Source organism: Onthophagus taurus, chromosome 11, assembly GCF_036711975.1.
Source record: "Onthophagus taurus isolate NC chromosome 11, IU_Otau_3.0, whole genome shotgun sequence".
Taxonomy (NCBI): domain Eukaryota; kingdom Metazoa; phylum Arthropoda; class Insecta; order Coleoptera; family Scarabaeidae; genus Onthophagus; species Onthophagus taurus.
Genome location: NC_091976.1, coordinates 18,303,668 through 18,321,024, shown reverse-complemented (window position 1 = coordinate 18,321,024; position 17,357 = coordinate 18,303,668). Strand labels below are relative to the sequence as shown.

The following is a 17,357-nucleotide window of genomic DNA, read 5'->3' as shown; positions in this document are numbered from 1 at the left end:
GTGAGTTCAGCAATATAACATCCGAAACGTTAATACTTTGCCAAAAAACGCACATTTTATTCCGAAAGTTTCTAGTTCTAGATCTACTGTCAGTTCTAGTCAGTATTTAGTTCTTATATCATTTCAAATATATTGATTATTTCCTCGTATGTATAATAAACGAAATCTTCGACATTCTGTTCAGTAGGATTTGGCAAAATTGCAGATATGGCAGTTAGGTCTGTTATAAATGAACTTTAAATACTTGTTTGGTTAAATCTGTAGACTTTAGTCTTAACAGTTCAATTTCTTTTTTTCTTTCTTCATTTTCTAACATATAGTGGTATACACCATCCTCCTAGAATCCTAAAAATAGATTTGAAAAAGAACTGTTTTGATATAAGAGACTTGAATAGAATGTCCCATATATCGAAGAGTATTTTTAAGTAGGTAATTCAAGTAGGATGTTCCTCCTCGTCATTTCATGTATCCCCTTTGTAGGTGTTGTAAGAGGTTCTGGTGGATGTATTCAATGTCCGAACCCCCTATATCCGGTCAAAATTCCGGCGGTAGTGTAATCCGATCTACCTGTATACGTACAACAACAAGAAAAAAGAAAAAAATAATAAAACCGGGACAACAATGGTTTGGACGTAATTTGACACAGGTCATATTGTCCGAAATGATTTTTTTCTTTTCAATTCAAGAATATAAGAAAGCACCTGTTAAGTTGTATAAAAAAATTAGTTTTTTTTTTAATTTGACTTTTGGAGTGCCAAAATTTTTTGGTAGCGATTAAAATCGTTGACTCTTGGTGTCGGTTTTGTAAAGTTTGAAAATTAATTCGAGTAGAGAGAGTTGAGGAGGAGAGCAAACTGGTTCACCGTAATCTCTTCGCAGACGTTCGGCCCGAAAGTAGATAGACTCGACAGATAAGCCCCCGGTTTAATTTAAAGTTGGTAAACTGCGCCGGAGATTATGAATGAAAAAGCGTGTAATGCCGTTCCCGGAGTTCTCTCGGAACCTTCCTCAATGGATCTCGTTTTGCCATTGTTGAGTTTGGGGCCACTTACAACCCGATTTATTAACCTTAACCAGGTACTACAAAACCATTTAAAAAAAAAAAGGAAAGAAAAAATCTTTTTTTTTATTACAACTTCCTATCTACTTGTTTAACAGATAATTTACATGATCATGCTATATTACAGATTCAAACAAGGTGTTATTAACGGTGATAAATTCGTAATGAATTTTTTTTAAGCTTTTAGCATACCAAATGAAACACGTAATTACATTTGATGGTTGTTTCGTTTCGAGTAACGCACTCTCTCTTTACTTATACATACGATAAAATTTTGCGCATTAAAAGGCCGTTTAGAAGAAGAAGTTGCGCCCGTCGTAAGTCGTCATAACCTTTCGACCGTTTTATTGGCCCTTCTTTGCTATAAAACGGACATCAAACGCTCAAATCCCGCGAAACGTTAATATGCCATAAATAAGCCGCTAAACTCGTCCCTCTTCTCCTAAAATATGGCAATTAAATTATTAAATATGACCCCTATTTATGGTTTACTCCTTGGAATGTTTGCGATTTTTTTTAAGTGGACAATCGGACGACTAAAATTGATTGAATTACAGAAATGAGTTTCTTTGTTAAAAACGTTATATTTTTGCTCAAAGAGTAGACAAGAAATCTTAAGATGCTTTAATTATACGAAGTTGTTGAAAAGAAATTTATGCTTTTCACGTGTCTTAATGACCAGAACGAGGCTTATGGTCAATGACTCGGCCATCCACTTGCTCTCTTCGGTCCGAATATGGGCCAAAAATAGCACACCGGGTACGTCTGGTCAGTGTTAGAAGAATGTTGACCTGCGGACGTCCCACTGTGTACGAAGAATATGAATATAGAACGGGATCTAAGATTAACACAAGAATATCATAAACAATTTAGATTTTTCGAATCGATTTTATTATTATTATAGTTTCGATAAATATCTGCAATCTTTATAACGATCAACAAAATTTGGAACGTTTAGTATAAAATTTTGGTATTGAATTCATTCTTTTTATTCGTTCTTTGTCCATTTCCTACAATAACCAGAAATATTGATGGTAATCGCGCAAAATATCCTATTTCGGACGAATCCCGTTTTTGTTACAAAAGGAGAAATGGACCATTTATAATATCTGTAAGTGACAGTTTCGGCCGGAGGTCGCAATCGTAACGAAACGCAATAGAAAAGATGGAAAATATGCAACTCATCCGAACCGTTTGCATGCATCCACATGGTTCTCACAGGGTAGAATCAAGCCCAACTTAATTTTAACTCAATTTTTATTCCCTTCAAATTATTTTTATACTTTGATTATCTAAATTCGATTAAAACCAATTTCAACATTCTCAACAACAATTTTAAACAATATTTATTTTGTAAAAACTAAAAGAAATCTCGAAGAACATTTTATTTTTTGTTACGGTTCTGTAACCGACCAAAATTTGGTCAGTAACCCTTAAAATGATGGATCGAGCATCCCTCAGTCGGCCACATTGCCCTTTTTGTTGTCCCCCGTTTCGACCAATGCAAAATGTCGCAAATTCGACAGCTTCACAGCACCTCTTGTAAACAAGTTAACAGTAGCAAAGAACGGAATCCTATAAAATCCATGCTTGGTATGACGAATTTTAACCGTAAAAAATCAAATCGGATCTTTTGTAACCTTCCAATCGGTTTGAAAAAAATTTTCAAACCACAGATTCAAACGTTTCATTGCTAAACATAAACGAGTAATTTTTTGACAGAAAACTACAATAAATTAATGATAGAAAAGACATTGACATTTTAAACAACTCAGAAATCGATAAAATTTATAAAGGATTAAAAGGTTTACAGAAGACTTAATAAAAGGAATATGGAGAATATTAAGCAAATAGGTATAGTTTTGAATGATTTAAAACATATTTTTGGTAAGATTAGATTTTATTAATTCTTAGTGTTTTCAAAAATGTTTGTTCTCGGAACCAAAACTACTCAACTCATTATTACTCAAGCTCAAAAATTCAGTAACTCAGTCTAACTCGGTGACCAGTATTCTGGGATTTATTTAAATTTTCTGAAAAGTGCTGCATCTTCTGTACGCAGTATTAACTCAGTTTTTGGCATCTTATTTCTTATTTTACACGATGCAATGAAATTAACTCAGGTTATGAATCTTATTCTGTTTCTTAGAGTATGCAGAATCTTTTATGGAACTGTGCAGGGTGATACCATCATCTTGGATTTTAAAATATATGCGACATAATATGAAGCTTTGATTTCTTGGATTAGCGAAACTCAGCGATGTATGCAATGTAATTGTAATTACGATGTACAACCTGCTTGAGTTCCGAAGTCTGTGTAATTTAAAATATTTTCTTGGTGCCTGGAATCTGGACGATGTAATTCCAGGCATATTTTTGCAGTCAGGCCGTGACTTCTAGATTTAATAAAAACATAAATTGCATGAAAACATACAACTACCTGAAACGTTTTGTTGGAGTCTTGAATATGTATTGTGTTGTTTGGTTGCTTTTCTTTATCTTTTCTTGAAAGCATTAAGCACAATCAAATTTCATCAATTTCAAAGATTCCTGCGAAACTTTGTATATTGCAGTGCATTAATCTATTCAGACTGATACAAGACATTTTCTTGGAGTATCTAAATACATCTTCTGGAGATTTGAATTTTTCCAGTATACTTCCAGATTTTATGTTGACGTTTGAAGTTTGAATATGTTTGTTCTTGTCCCTATGAAATACAATTTCTAAACAAAAAGTTTAGAGAAAATAACAGTAAACAAAGAAGCTAAAAGGAATAACAGAAGGAACTAAAAGGTTCCCATAAAGACATAATGTTGATTTTGAAATTTAAGTAATGCTTAAAACAGAGACATACCATAAAGGGTACAGAAAGAACGAAGATAGAAGATGGTAAAAACTAATAAAGATTCTAGGTTCTAAAAGGTTCCATGAAGAGCTCTTTGTGCCAAAAGATCGGAAAACGCCAACAATTGACAACCAACAAACAGAATGACAAACCAACAACAAGAATGTAGGACGATACGTAAAATGAATGAGAAATAAGATAAAGAAGTTCAAGAATAATTTAAAAATAAGTTTACGAAATGTGAACGGAAGATGGCTGAACGAAACAAAAATTACAAAACTTTTATCATTTGGAATAAAACAAATTAAGGTGATTATGTCTACCATATGCAGGATTGAAAATTGTTTTATTGCCTATGAGATTTATTGAGGCATACTCGCAGGTTGGATTTCAAATGTTGCCCTATAGCATTGTTGAATCATCAATCTCTCTCTTCAGTAGTTGTCCGATTGCGCACGTCGTAATTTGTTCATGGACGTTGTGTGGTCTTCTATAGTAAAGGGAAATCGATATCTATGAAAAATCCTTTACTTGATCTATATATCTCAACTTTGTCCTGCCTTTTGACCTTTTGCTATCAACCTTCCCCTGTACCACGAGTTTTCCATGATGTCGTTCCTTATTGCATGATCGAAGATTTTAGGTATTTAATCATCGACATAAAATTGAAATAATCTTCGAAATGGTAAAATGTTAGAGTCAGTCCCGTAATTACTTCATTGAAAATGGTATAGAATTTGGCACATTCTTATTCTTTGAATAGATTAACTCCGAGTGGAGATAATATTTTGCAACTGGACCGGATTAGCGCATTCGTAAATTGTGATGTTCGATTGAAAATTTCTTGGATTAAAGATAAGGTTGAGCTGAGTCGTAGAGCCTGAACATTTCTGACTGAGTTGCGTTATTCTTTGAATGATAATAAGCTTCGATGGAGGTACTTATGAGCTGAACATAAAGTTGTGTTGATATATTCTTCTACTTTGGAAAGATTCAGTGTAAGATTTCACCCAATACTAACTTGATACGCGAACGTTTCATCTACAGCTTACTAAGTGAATAAAGAGTAATATGTTATCGAGTTTGCATCCGTCTTGATCTTATTGGGAACAGTTAGTGTTTAATAATTTAAATAGATGAAATAAAAGTTGTGTAAAAGCTGCATTGTATAAACTCTTCCTCTCCTCTGCCTTTCCTCTTCCTTTCCTATTCCTCTTCTCTTCCTCTTTTTCTCTCAAACTTAAGGACAGCTTGTCCTTATGTTCATGGAAGAACCAATAATGGTGTCACTTGGATTTTGTTTGCCCCCCCATAGAACGGTATTCTTGGTAACTATCGATTGACATGTTCTTCCTGTTTTCTGAGTCACCGCTTTTGCCTTATAACGTTTCCTTACCCTACGCCAATCGTCTCATGGTTGATACTCCAGCTTTTTCCGTCATAATTCAGTTGATTTATGGATTTGTCCTGGTTAGTACTTGTCATAAATGGCCCATAATACTTTTTAAAATAAGTATCACCCTCTCTTTTCCCTTCCACCCATATCTATACGTTAAAGTTGTATCATTGGTGTACGTAAAGACTGTCTGGTAAATTCTGCCATATTATGTTTTCTGGTAGTCGTTTGACTACTTCCACTACAGTTTGTAGCATAACCACTATTATGTTTACCATTTTGAAACCTGAGATTTGTTTTGTTTTTTTCAGCGAACGTAGGTATTTGACGTTCTTCGTAGAATACATAGTCTCGAATGTTATGTTTTCATATTTCGTGGTGACCGAAAAGTCAGATAAGCTATGTTATACCGGTTTATTGATTATGATTTTACGATTCTGGTACAAATTGAATTGGTATCTCTAGATCATTTCCAGCTACACGTTGACATGGTGTTACGAAAAATGTTGAGGACTTATCGTTGCTATCGCGTCATAGCTTTCCAAGTACGGAGGTGTAAGGTGATACAGTCTTTTTGATATAGGCGATATTTGGCGTTCTCAGCTAATGGTTTATTATTTACTATTTTTAACCATTAGAAATTACTAGATATTATGTTCGTATAGATATATATATCTCATCGTACAGATTGCATAAAGGGGTTTCTTTGTATGGTTTTCGATTAATTGCTGCCGTGGTCCTCATCGACAATGACATTATGCAAATCATTCACAGCAAGTGTTTTTTTAGATTGGCCACCAAAATATAATGGCAAGAGTCCACACTATTTTGCCATTTTTTTAAGGTTAGTAGAAGTTCTTCGTGGCTCTTTGAGGATGATGGGCTCATCTGCTATCAGAACATCTTTCTCGTTCCTATATCTAAATCTGTTAATTCCTTGTTGATCCAGTTGATTACCATGAAATTGTTGTTCAACACTAATGTGGCATTCTGTATTCCTCTTTATATCCGTGCTCTATCATTTATTTATATACAGCGTATGATTTAGGTGATTGGGCTATTTGTCTGTGATACTTGTAGGTTGGTATCTTTCGGTATCTTTCTTGAAGATATAATAGGGTCGTCTAACATTTAATCTATTTATCCAAATGATATTTGAGGTGTATACCTAGAACGTGAAATTTTCTCTTTAGTTATTATTAGTATTTATTCAAATATGCACTAATTTTAATATAACTCCAAAACTTTTTTTATTTTAGGAGATAAATTTTTAGTATTAATCAACATGAAATACTTCATAATAATGTTTGGATTATCATTAATATTATACTTAGGAGATGTCGTATTAAACATAAAAACATGTTGTAAAATAGACCCTTTAGAAGGAAGCGGGTTTTTAATAAAAACTAGAGGATGTTTGATTCCGAATTATCTCACATTTAACGTTAAGGTAAACCGAAGATACGTTAACAATTTTCAATCTGGACGTTGTTCACCGGATGTAACAAAATTTGTACATTCAAAAACTTGGCACCAAACCAATATCATTTACATCGATTCAAAACTGGTTCAAAATTTATTCGAAAATCAAGAAAATTTTTCATGCTTCTATTCCCCCTGCAATAAAAAAGATTTAGAAAACTGTTTTAACGAGAAATACTTATTAAGGGCAGCTGCGAGAATAACCGATCTTTACGTATTAGTAAATTGTAGTTATAACAATAGGATAATTTTCAATGATTTTTTTACGTTTCCATCAAATAAAGAATTATTACCGAGAGTCGATAAGAAAAAATCGAAAAATCAACTTAATGTAGTTGTTTGGGGACTTGATGGTGTTTCAAGGCAAGGATTTCATCGCCATTTTCAACGTACAGCAAGGATAATGGCAAGATTACAAGCAACTCAATTTCTTGGATATACTAAAATTGGTGAAATTGCTTTTTCGAACATAATTCCTTTATTAACTGGTGTAAAAGATTATCGTGAAATTAATTCATCAATTTTTTCCGATTTTAAAAATAAAGGGTATTTAACATCGTTTGCTGAAGAAGAAAAAAAATTTATAAATCTTTTTCCCTTCGAAAAATTTGATTTCTATTGGAACACTGAATATTTAAATTTATCTAATAATGATTGCCCCCAAAATAAGTTGTTTGAGTACTCTGAAAGACTTTTTATGTATTTGCATGAAAAAGGAAGGGATTTCTTCGGATTGTTTTGGTCTAAAAAATTTAATTATCTCGATGTATATTTATCACGGTTATTAATAAAATTAGAACAATCAAATGTGTTAAATAACACTATTTTTATATTGGTGAGTGATCATGGCGATCAAAATAACAAGTTAAGGTTAACGCATTTAGGAAGTATCGAAGATCGTTTACCTTTATTGTACGTTTATTTTCCTTTGTGGCATAAACAAAGTTTCAAGGAAGCTCATTGTAACTTGAAAAGAAACGCCGAAAGACTTGTTACAACTTTCGATATCCATAAAACGTTACAAACATTAACAGATCCGTTTAATATAAATTACGAAACGAATGATTTTAATCTTAATAAAAGTGTCAGTTTGTTTTCACTGATTTCAACAAGAAGAACATGTGAAACTGTTGAAATTTCATCACATTTCTGTAGTTGTAATGGATTTAAAGATGTTGGAGTTGAAGAAGATGTATCAAACGAAATTATGGATTACGTAAGAGAAATTAGCAATGATACAACGAAAATTTTAACAAATCGATTACATTTACCACCAATTGGGTTTAATCAAAATTTTGCTGATTACACAGTTTTATTTTCATCGAATTATTCTAATCTACATTATGAAGCAACAATTAGAAAAATAAATGGGAGTGATTATAAAAATCATTTTAAACTTATTGGAAATATTAGTGAAATTGAAACTCCTGGTAAGTTTATTTTATTTTTAAACTATCTTTAATTCATTCTTTAAAATCTCAATCACCAATTTGTAAGTTAACAATCTTTCTTCATAATCGTTTAGAAAACTGACCATTGTCTTTTCGCCCACTCCTTCAAAACTCGTTACTCTATGAGTTATTTCGAGGTGTGATCGACGAACCTTTTGTACTTTTTATTTAGATGAATTTTTTTTCAAAAGTACCTTACTTTCAAGTTTGCAATTTGCAAAGTATACAACCTAACTAGTCCTTTATTTCGAACTTTGTAATCAGTCGGTGAATTGTTTAAGTTCTTAGGCGAATACAAAGACACCGCTCAATATCTCTTGATGTTTGAGGATTCATTTATTCAATTTTATTCGAAGGTTGTGCTTGTCAAAAAAGAATTTGACGTAAATAAAATAAATTGAGGTTGAGATTTTTTTGTGGTTCTAAATTATTTGTAATCCTTTTTAAAATGCCTACTTCAAAAAAAATGTGAGTGAATAGGATTTTATTTAATTTATCTATAACTCCTTTAATTTTATATTTTTAGCAATGTCTACAGTTACAAACACCTTACATTAATCTTTTTAATTATTCATGTGGCTACGATACTTTACGCTATTGATATGACTTTGGTGAATTCTTGTACTTCAACTCAACATGATGAGGCTTTGAAATCTAAAAATGCTTCGTTATGTCAACCTAGAGAATGGTTTTTATGTGATCCCTCATCAGTTCGACTTTGTGTTCATGAATGTTCTGGAGATCTAATTAGTTACCCGGACTTCTCCGGTAATTTTACGCGAAAATCAATGTATAATCCGGTTGGTTTGGGAGATTTATTGAAAATTATCTCAATGGATTTTAATTTTTTAACGAACCTACATAAAACTCAATGTTGCTTGGATTATCCCATTTACGTGAACGACAACAAAAAAATGTGTGTTAAAACTATGGATTTATTGCCGATTTTTAATGTAGAATGTAGCTGTAGAAAAAGAAATAAATTTTTTGAAAATTAGAATAATCGGTTTAACATGTACAAGAAGTTGTAAATTAAAAATTATATTTCAAAAAGGATGTTTTATTGAAAAATAAATATTTTTATTAACAAAATTTTACTTCAATTATAGCTGAGGATGACGAAAAACCCATTGATAGAGAATGCTTCTGATATTGATCTACTTACCAGAAAAAATGTTTTGCAATACAGGGCAAAATGAACTTTACAACAGGCGTAGTACAACCGAAGGTACCATCAGAAGCAACTTCTTTCTGAACTATCCAAAACAAGTTAGAAAAGAAAATTTTGCACAAAAAGCTCAAAAAGGATATAATAAAGAAATGGCACGAATGTGAAGAAGCGAAAGTTGAAGTTGCAACATCTAAGAAAATCTTCTTGTCATACTACTGACAAGTACTGTTGTATACTGCGAAAACAGAGAAATCGCTAAAGCTAGTCTGCGAAACTATAAACGGAAGCGTCACTTAGGAACTTATTCGAGATCCCAAAAAATAGGGAAAAATTTACTAATAAGGTTCTTGGGAATCAGGCAAAAGCTAAGATGGTGATTAGATTGCATCTTTCCGCATTGGATAAGACACAAGGATAAAGTTTGCGGAGAATGTCCACCAACCAGGAAAAACTGTCTTCTAACAAAAAGGCCGCCAGGTAAAAAAAATAGTTATTAAGCGCGGATAAAGCTATCTAAATAACAAGGTCCCAGCGTTGCGAGCAGGAATGTTTTGACAACAGTTGTGAGACCGGTCGGTTGTCAATAGAGTGGTTGTGTTAGCTGGTCACCCTCCTATGAACTACTGGGATGGTAGCGTAACAAGAAATATCAGAAGAGAAGAGATAGATACATTACTTGAGCAAAAACCTTTATTAAGGCTCATAGTATACAACTTTTGAATTGTTTTCTGGCTGACGATCGAAGAAGTTCGAAGCAAAGGTCGCTCGCAGCCGAGGTGCTAGATAAGGCCTATCCAGTCATTAGTTAATGAGAGCGCTTAGAACAACCGTAACCATGGTAACTATCCCCTAGATCCTAGATAGAGTATCAGGAGGATGGTAAATGTGAGCCTAAGAGCGTTATGTTGTAGCAGCAGGATGGATCCTGGATTGCTACTACACCATATATTCAATATTCACGTATCTGACGGAGATATAGAGACTGGAATCGAATGTCTGTTGGTTTGGATGCTGGGAAGTAAATACCTTCTAATACTGTGTCTAATCCATTGCAAACTGTGGAATTTTGCAAAAATTTGGAAAAGATTTTGCTAAATCTTGTATGCGTTGATATTGAGTCGCAATATCAACGTTAATCAAGAACCTGCATATCAATAGCAAACAGTATATAAGCAGATATCGTTGGCACGTATGCCATATAGGAAAAAGCTTACGTTTACTCGACTTGGGGTTTAGAACTGCTCCGCTAATCAAACACAAGAGCTTTTGAAAAATGGGGAATGGGGAAATATTCTTTGTAAGCGATCAAAATATTCGTTTAACTGTGAACTTTATAAGTATATAATTTGTTAATATCAATAAAGAGAAAACCTGGAAATCTTAAACCAGTAACATACTGGTGGATAATCGAGATAGCAAATCTTCGCAAAGCATAGTCAGGCATAGAATTTAATATTAGAATTCGGAGCACCGATGAGCAAATAACAACTAATCACCAAGAAGGAAAAGGAGAATGAAATTAGAGATAACATCGATCGTAATTTATTATGATTTTTGACGCTGGCAAAAATATAGATATTTCCAAACTATCGCTCGAGAACTATAAAAATAATTATCTTTTGGTGGAATGGCCGACGATGTTCTTCTGTTCAGAAATGAGTTAGTGACAAATACATGATAAAGCAAATAGCTAGAAAACTTTTTGATATGTTTTGTAAATATGAAATAAACTAGAAATGCTTTGAACTCCAGACTATCTGATGCAGCCTCATTAGAAAAACATGGTAACTATTTCATAGATCCCTGTTAGACCCTGAACACTTGAATGTTTTCTGTTTTCTATATGGTATTATGATGAGAAATTTCTCTATATGTTTGTTAAAACATTCCTCGTATATACTTGCTCGACTTGGACTGCGGAGGCGTTAATAAAAGTCGCGGTCAATTCCAGACAGAAAAAAAACAATCGATTTAACAGATAGTTTGTGTTACTTGAACTAAACTTTACGGTTGTAGAAACGGAAATTACCAACAGGAAAATGTTCAACTCTACACATCTCAAGTATATCGGCAGCAAAGTGGACGAGGTTCTGCAATTATGTTTAGCTGTGTTGTGGAAAATATAGAGGGACTTACGACATTCACTTTGAGACCATTTTTGGACATAACTATGTTTGAAAATATCTATTGAATATTGGCAAGGTAAGCAGTCCTATCCATATGACATTCCGGGATCATATTGAACATATACTTTTCAAGTGCAAGGACGAGCGAAATGAACGAAGAAAGCACCGTCGTCAGCCCTTAGCTTTCATCCCACTGACCTTGAGTGAAAAGAAAAGACGAATGGATGATTCCATTCGCGGGCTATACGTGTGCCCCATCACTGTTATCATTTTATGGTCTTGTTTGTCGAAGGCATTTGAGGGGATTCCCAGGTGAGAAAATCGTTGCAGATCACGGTGTTACTGATCCTAGTTGTGGAAGACACAAAAGGAATATCGCTTGAAAGTTGCGATAGTTAGTGTTGGATGACTGACAATGCTAAGTTAGGTGATTGACCAACTGGGGAAGTAACTAACAAGTGGGGAAGCAGCTAAGTGTGTTATTATATAAAGTTAATAAAATGGCTAAGTGATGTTTTTTATGACATATTTATATTTTATTTTCATTTTTGTCACCGGTTACCTTTATTAGGTTGTTTGCTTGTTTTTGCATTCCTAACCCGAACAGACCGAATCTATTTTTTGATCTTATTACACCGTTTGAAGGAAGCTGGTGCAGAGACTCTGAATATCTTTCCAAGATAGAATACAAATATATAAGCCAATCTGATAACACGGCGATTCCACGATATCTGTTATCTATAAATATAGCCCTAACAATTTCAGTATGTGCTTCTCCGATTAATGATTTTTAAAAAGATTGCTCCATTTTGTTCGCATTTAGTTTGCGGTTGTTATTGATTATTTATTAACCTGACTTATTAACTTTCCTATATTATATTGAGGATGCGTTTAGATTCAACCGTTTTTACAAACCCCTTTGCCATGAAAAATTTTTTATTCAAAATTATAGAGAACATTTTTGGGCGTAAACAGAAAACTAATAGCTGAGTGCCATATAGAATTACGTACCCAAATTTTTGGGAGAAATTGAGGCCTCAACTTTGTAAGGGTCCTCCATGGAGATTAAAATTTTTAGAAGAAAACGGTTACAGTAAAATACTAATGATCTTGTAACAAATACCTAACTTTCGGCTTCATTAGCACCAATATATGTGTGCATAACTCAATGGTGGATTCTTAGCTGCATATTCCTCAACAACAACAATCGTGATAAAAGCCTTTTGTACTATATCCTATTAGGAGGGGTGCAAGATTTTAACCCAGATTTTAAACCGAATAAGGGCAGAAGATGATGGTATTGAAAGCATTGGTTATATTGTATCAATGACTGAATCGATTATGTAAAGAATTAAATAGAAAAGGTTAAATAAAACATTTGTTTTATTGATGACAACAAAGCTTACTCAGTAGCGTTATTGTTTCTTCGATTACATCTGCATATAGTTTGACGTTTAAAACATCTCATCTGAACGTCTGTCATTTCTGGTGAGCTAAAACATTCTCTTTGGTCATACAAAATTAAGCGTTGATCCTCTTCTTCATCGGTGTTTCTCATCTTCCATTAAACGATATGAAACGATATAATATATTTTTTTGTTAATGCTCAACTATTTATTAGTTAAGTCTACTTTACATGCACGTTCTGCAACAAATAAATATATAAATTAGGTAATACAATAATACATAAATGAAATTTCATAAAATTAAGACAAAATCTTTAAGATTTGTGTTCTAGAGAATGTAGTGATTTCTCGTGCTCGTTGTGTTAGTTTTATACACAAGGAAGATTCTGTCGATCATGTCACGGTCGCAAAATGATACAATCTCTCTGGCTACCGGCCATTTTTTCCGCCTTAAATTATCTCGCGATGTCAGGTACAAGATCTCGAATCTGTCGCATCTAAATAATGGCCTTTGTACTAATGCATTAAATGTAAATGCCGTTCCACATTTCCAACCTGGCATTGTCTTCTTATTTCGAAAACCAGAAACGTCCTCTTACCACCACTAAACCATCGTTGTTACATCTTTTCTTCTTTCACTTCTTCAACAATTTTGAAACATGGCCTTTATTACATCGCCATCTTTTAAATAAAAACATTAAAATGTTTGTTTGGATCTTTAACAACTTTTAGGGAAGACGTCTTGGGTCGTATATCATTTTGCGAAAGCGAGTTCTTAACAGTAATTTAAGAGTTTTTGAGAAAGGTCTAAGCGCGTCAAATCCCGATAGCGTACGGGTTATTTAGAAGCAACCGCGCACGTTTACATAGTAAATCTCTTGGAAATATATTGGCGTCTGGTCGTTTATCCATTCTGGCCATCTTCGAAGTGTAAAACACACAGAGTCGGCTGTACCACGTACAGTTTAGCGAATTATTAGCTTGGACGGGACGCCAAGTTTTACTTTTCCTAACCGTGTACTCCATGATCGTGTCTTTTTAACTCTTCTATTGGTTTTAGTTCTAACGTCAGTAAACGAAACCCCACAAACCAGCCAACGTGGAAACCTTAAACTTTAAACATCGCTAATTTGATCTTTTCATTATAAGTTATAATTAACAATTTGCAATAAAACATTTAAAATGAATTATTAAGAAATACAATTTTGCACACTTTCGAATAACAAGAGATCCAAACCAAAGTTGTTTGGAAACGTTATTGCTGAGTAATTTTTATTTACTTTCTTTTTATAATGAATATTTTTCTTGTTGTTTCAACAAAGAAAACAGCCACAAGGAAAATTGCAAGTTAAGGTTGTAGTTGTTCGAGTTTGTGAAAACTTTAATGTCATCCTCCTTGAAAAGTTTTGTCACTTAACGTGCTGGACTCTAATAAAATTGTCCGGTAAAGAAGAACTTTTTGGGGAATGAACTAGAGGGGAGTTCTTAACTTTGTTACAAGAACAAATTCACTTCAAATTGTTTCCGGGAATAAAATTTATTTTAACTAATTTTAAAACATCAACTAAAAACATTTCTTTGATCTAGTTTATACATTAAATTAACACTCCAAGTTTTATTTTTTCTTCCCTCCACGAAATTTGATTTTCATGACCGACGACGTCACGATAGATTTATCAACGATAAATTTATCGACAATAGATTTATCCACGACAGATTTATCCACGATTGATTTACCCAATTCTCAACGTTAACAACCGTAAATTATTTATACGTCCGAAACGGAGTAAATTATTTACACGGATTCCGGACAACTACCAAAACACACGGCCGAATAACTTACGTACTCACGACATGTGAGAAAATTGCGTAAAGATTCCAACCGAGAAGTTTCGTCAAGTATTTATTATTGTCCAGCCTACAACGTTCTTATGTGTAAACTGTGACTGATTGATCCCTCTGGTCGGCTTTAATAGAAAAAACGTGTGAAAATCTAAAGTGTAATGAGAACAAGAAGAATAAGACCTTAATTTAAAGTCTAAAGTTTAAAATAAATTTTTGTTTGGGAGTCTTTTTTTGTCGCAATAAACTATGAAAAGTGGGTAGGAAATTTGTGTTAACTCTCTGTGTTTTCGGTTGGCTAATTGAAAACGAGTGAAAGCAACGACGATACGATCTGAATTAAATTATTTGAACCTGCGGGAGTGCAGAGGGGAAGTTGGCATCGTGTCCTGCATTGTTAAAAAGGAGGAACCCAAAGCGAGTTGTCCTGCGAGTGCATCGCTGTGTGTTGAAAATGATGTGGGCATGCGGGTCGTGTCAGGTCAAACTTTTTTTATAAACGACTTGGTCACCTGTACAAAACACTCGTCATAACTATAGGATATCAAAATATCCACATTCAAAATAGAAAGTAAAAATGAATACAAATTTATTTGTGTTTATCTAAAACGTGAGTTAACGAAACTAATCTGCTCTTTCAATCATTATTAAGTCCTTTATCAAAATATTAACTAAACTGTTAATCTCGCCACGAAAAGTGACACTGAATAGACATTTTAAACATATATAAATAACTTATATTTATATTGATGAAAAATGCGTCTTTTAAACCTTTGTAAAATTTTTAAGAATGTTTTAGGGCTTTATGAGAAAAGGTGTGCAACAACTCAACGCTCGACATTTTTAACAGTTACATGATTAAAATGTTGAAATATGGCCTTCTATTAACAAATGAAACTCTAAAAATAGAGTTAATCTAGCCTTAATAACCAAAATGTGGAGTCTGTTAATGCAGCAGAATGTAAGGAAATGATACTCAAGAACATAATTTGATCGATGAAGTAAATATTGTTAAAAATCAGATTTCAAAAAACGATGCTTCAGGAAATTGATGTGATTCATCACTGAAATCCTTGAAGTCTTCGAGATATTTCGGATCTAGCTTCTTTAATACAAAAGATTTATTATTGACTTGATTTGAAACTTGATCCAAACGACATACGTGATCTTCATTTCTTAAAACTTTAAGAAATTCGTCGTCTTTACTTGCATTGTCTTGTAACTCTCCTTAGATTTTACACGAACAACTGTAAACAACAAGTTTTCCAAAATTATTTAGCTACATGCAGCTAATTCCTGCAGATTGCGCTATTCCACTTATTGATTTTTTTGGATTCTTCTTCTTCCTCAGTCTGTATATATCCACTACTGGACATAGGCCTCTTCCGAATGTCTTCATCTTTATATATTCCATCATCGATCCACCTTTTCTAGCTTCTCGTGATCTCCAAACGGTTATTCTCAGTTTTCCTTTTTCTGTATTTTCTCTTGCCACATACGTTCATCTCTGAAGGTCGCTATTTCAAATTTTGTCTCTCAGAGTGACTCCCAGTATTGCTTGTTCCATTGCTCTTTGGGTAACACTAAGTTGTTCTATAATTTTCCTTGTCAAGGCCATTGTTTCAAGTCTGTATGTAGTCACTGGCAGTATGTAGCTATCACACACCTTCATTTTAGGCTTCTCAGTATTTCTTTATTTTTCAGTACAAAACTGAGTTTTCCAAATGCTGCCCATGATATCAATCCGTAGCTTTATTTCGGCTGCTTGATTTTCTTTGCCAATTTTAATAGTGCTGCGTTACATTCTCTATGGAGACGTTGTCAATGGCAACATCATTTTGCATGGTGCTCATTATTTTGATTTTATGCAGGTACATTTTTAGACCTATTTTCTTTGAGTGTTTGTTTAGATCTTGTAGTTGAGCATGTTTTATGCTGTTACTCGTATCAGAATGTCGATTTTTGGGTCACAGTTTATCTCCCCAAAGGATCTGAAATTTGATAATGTTATCTATCAGTGTACAATAGATCTTTGAGGTCACAGTCCAAGGTTGGTTGGTCCGCCTACCCGATATATAATTTATGTAACGTAATGTAGATCTTGTAACATGTTTTGTAGTTCCTCTATGCCTGAACTGACCAGTACCACATCGTTTGCAAATCTTAAGTGATTCAAGCGCATAACATACACATTTGGACCCATATTTTCCCAATACAATTATTTAAATAATATATTTTCCAAGGCCACGGTGAATAACTTGGGCCAAATGGTGTTCCCCTGCCGAACGCCTTTACCAAGAGGGATTTTCTTTATTTTTGTATTCTCATCTATTTTGATGGAAAAGGTCGCATGTTCATAGATATTTTTAATGCTATCGCTGTATTGCGAATCTATTCTAGCATCTTCTAGTGTTGCCAGAAATGACCAGGCCGCAATGCTATCAAAGGCTCTGTGATAGTTTGTCTTCTTTCTTGTGTATAACTATGATCTCACCATTCTTCCATATTTCTGGTATCTTCCCTTTCAGCAAGCATTTGTTTAAAAGCAATTTTAGCGTTTCTTCAAGGGTACTACCT

General features: G+C 33.6%; 1 protein-coding gene across 2 annotated transcripts; it reads left to right on the top strand.

Moving 5' to 3' along the window:
* The first annotated feature begins 2,705 nt into the window (after window positions 1-2,705).
* LOC111424231 (uncharacterized) lies at window positions 2,706-9,545 on the top strand. Of its 2 annotated transcripts, XM_023057712.2 has the most exons (3): window positions 2,706-2,914; window positions 6,562-8,214; window positions 8,762-9,302. In XM_023057712.2, the coding sequence occupies exons 1-3, from the start codon at window positions 2,893-2,895 to the stop codon at window positions 8,791-8,793; spliced, it is 1,707 nt and encodes a 568-aa protein (XP_022913480.2). In that variant the 5' UTR covers window positions 2,706-2,892; the 3' UTR covers window positions 8,794-9,302. The 2 variants fall into 2 exon arrangements, 1 of the variants encoding a protein (XP_022913480.2); XR_011641968.1 differs by lacking the exons at window positions 2,706-2,914; window positions 6,562-8,214 and adding an exon at window positions 8,489-8,703 and having other exon boundaries at window positions 8,762-9,545.
* Window positions 9,546-17,357: the final 7,812 nt, after the last annotated feature.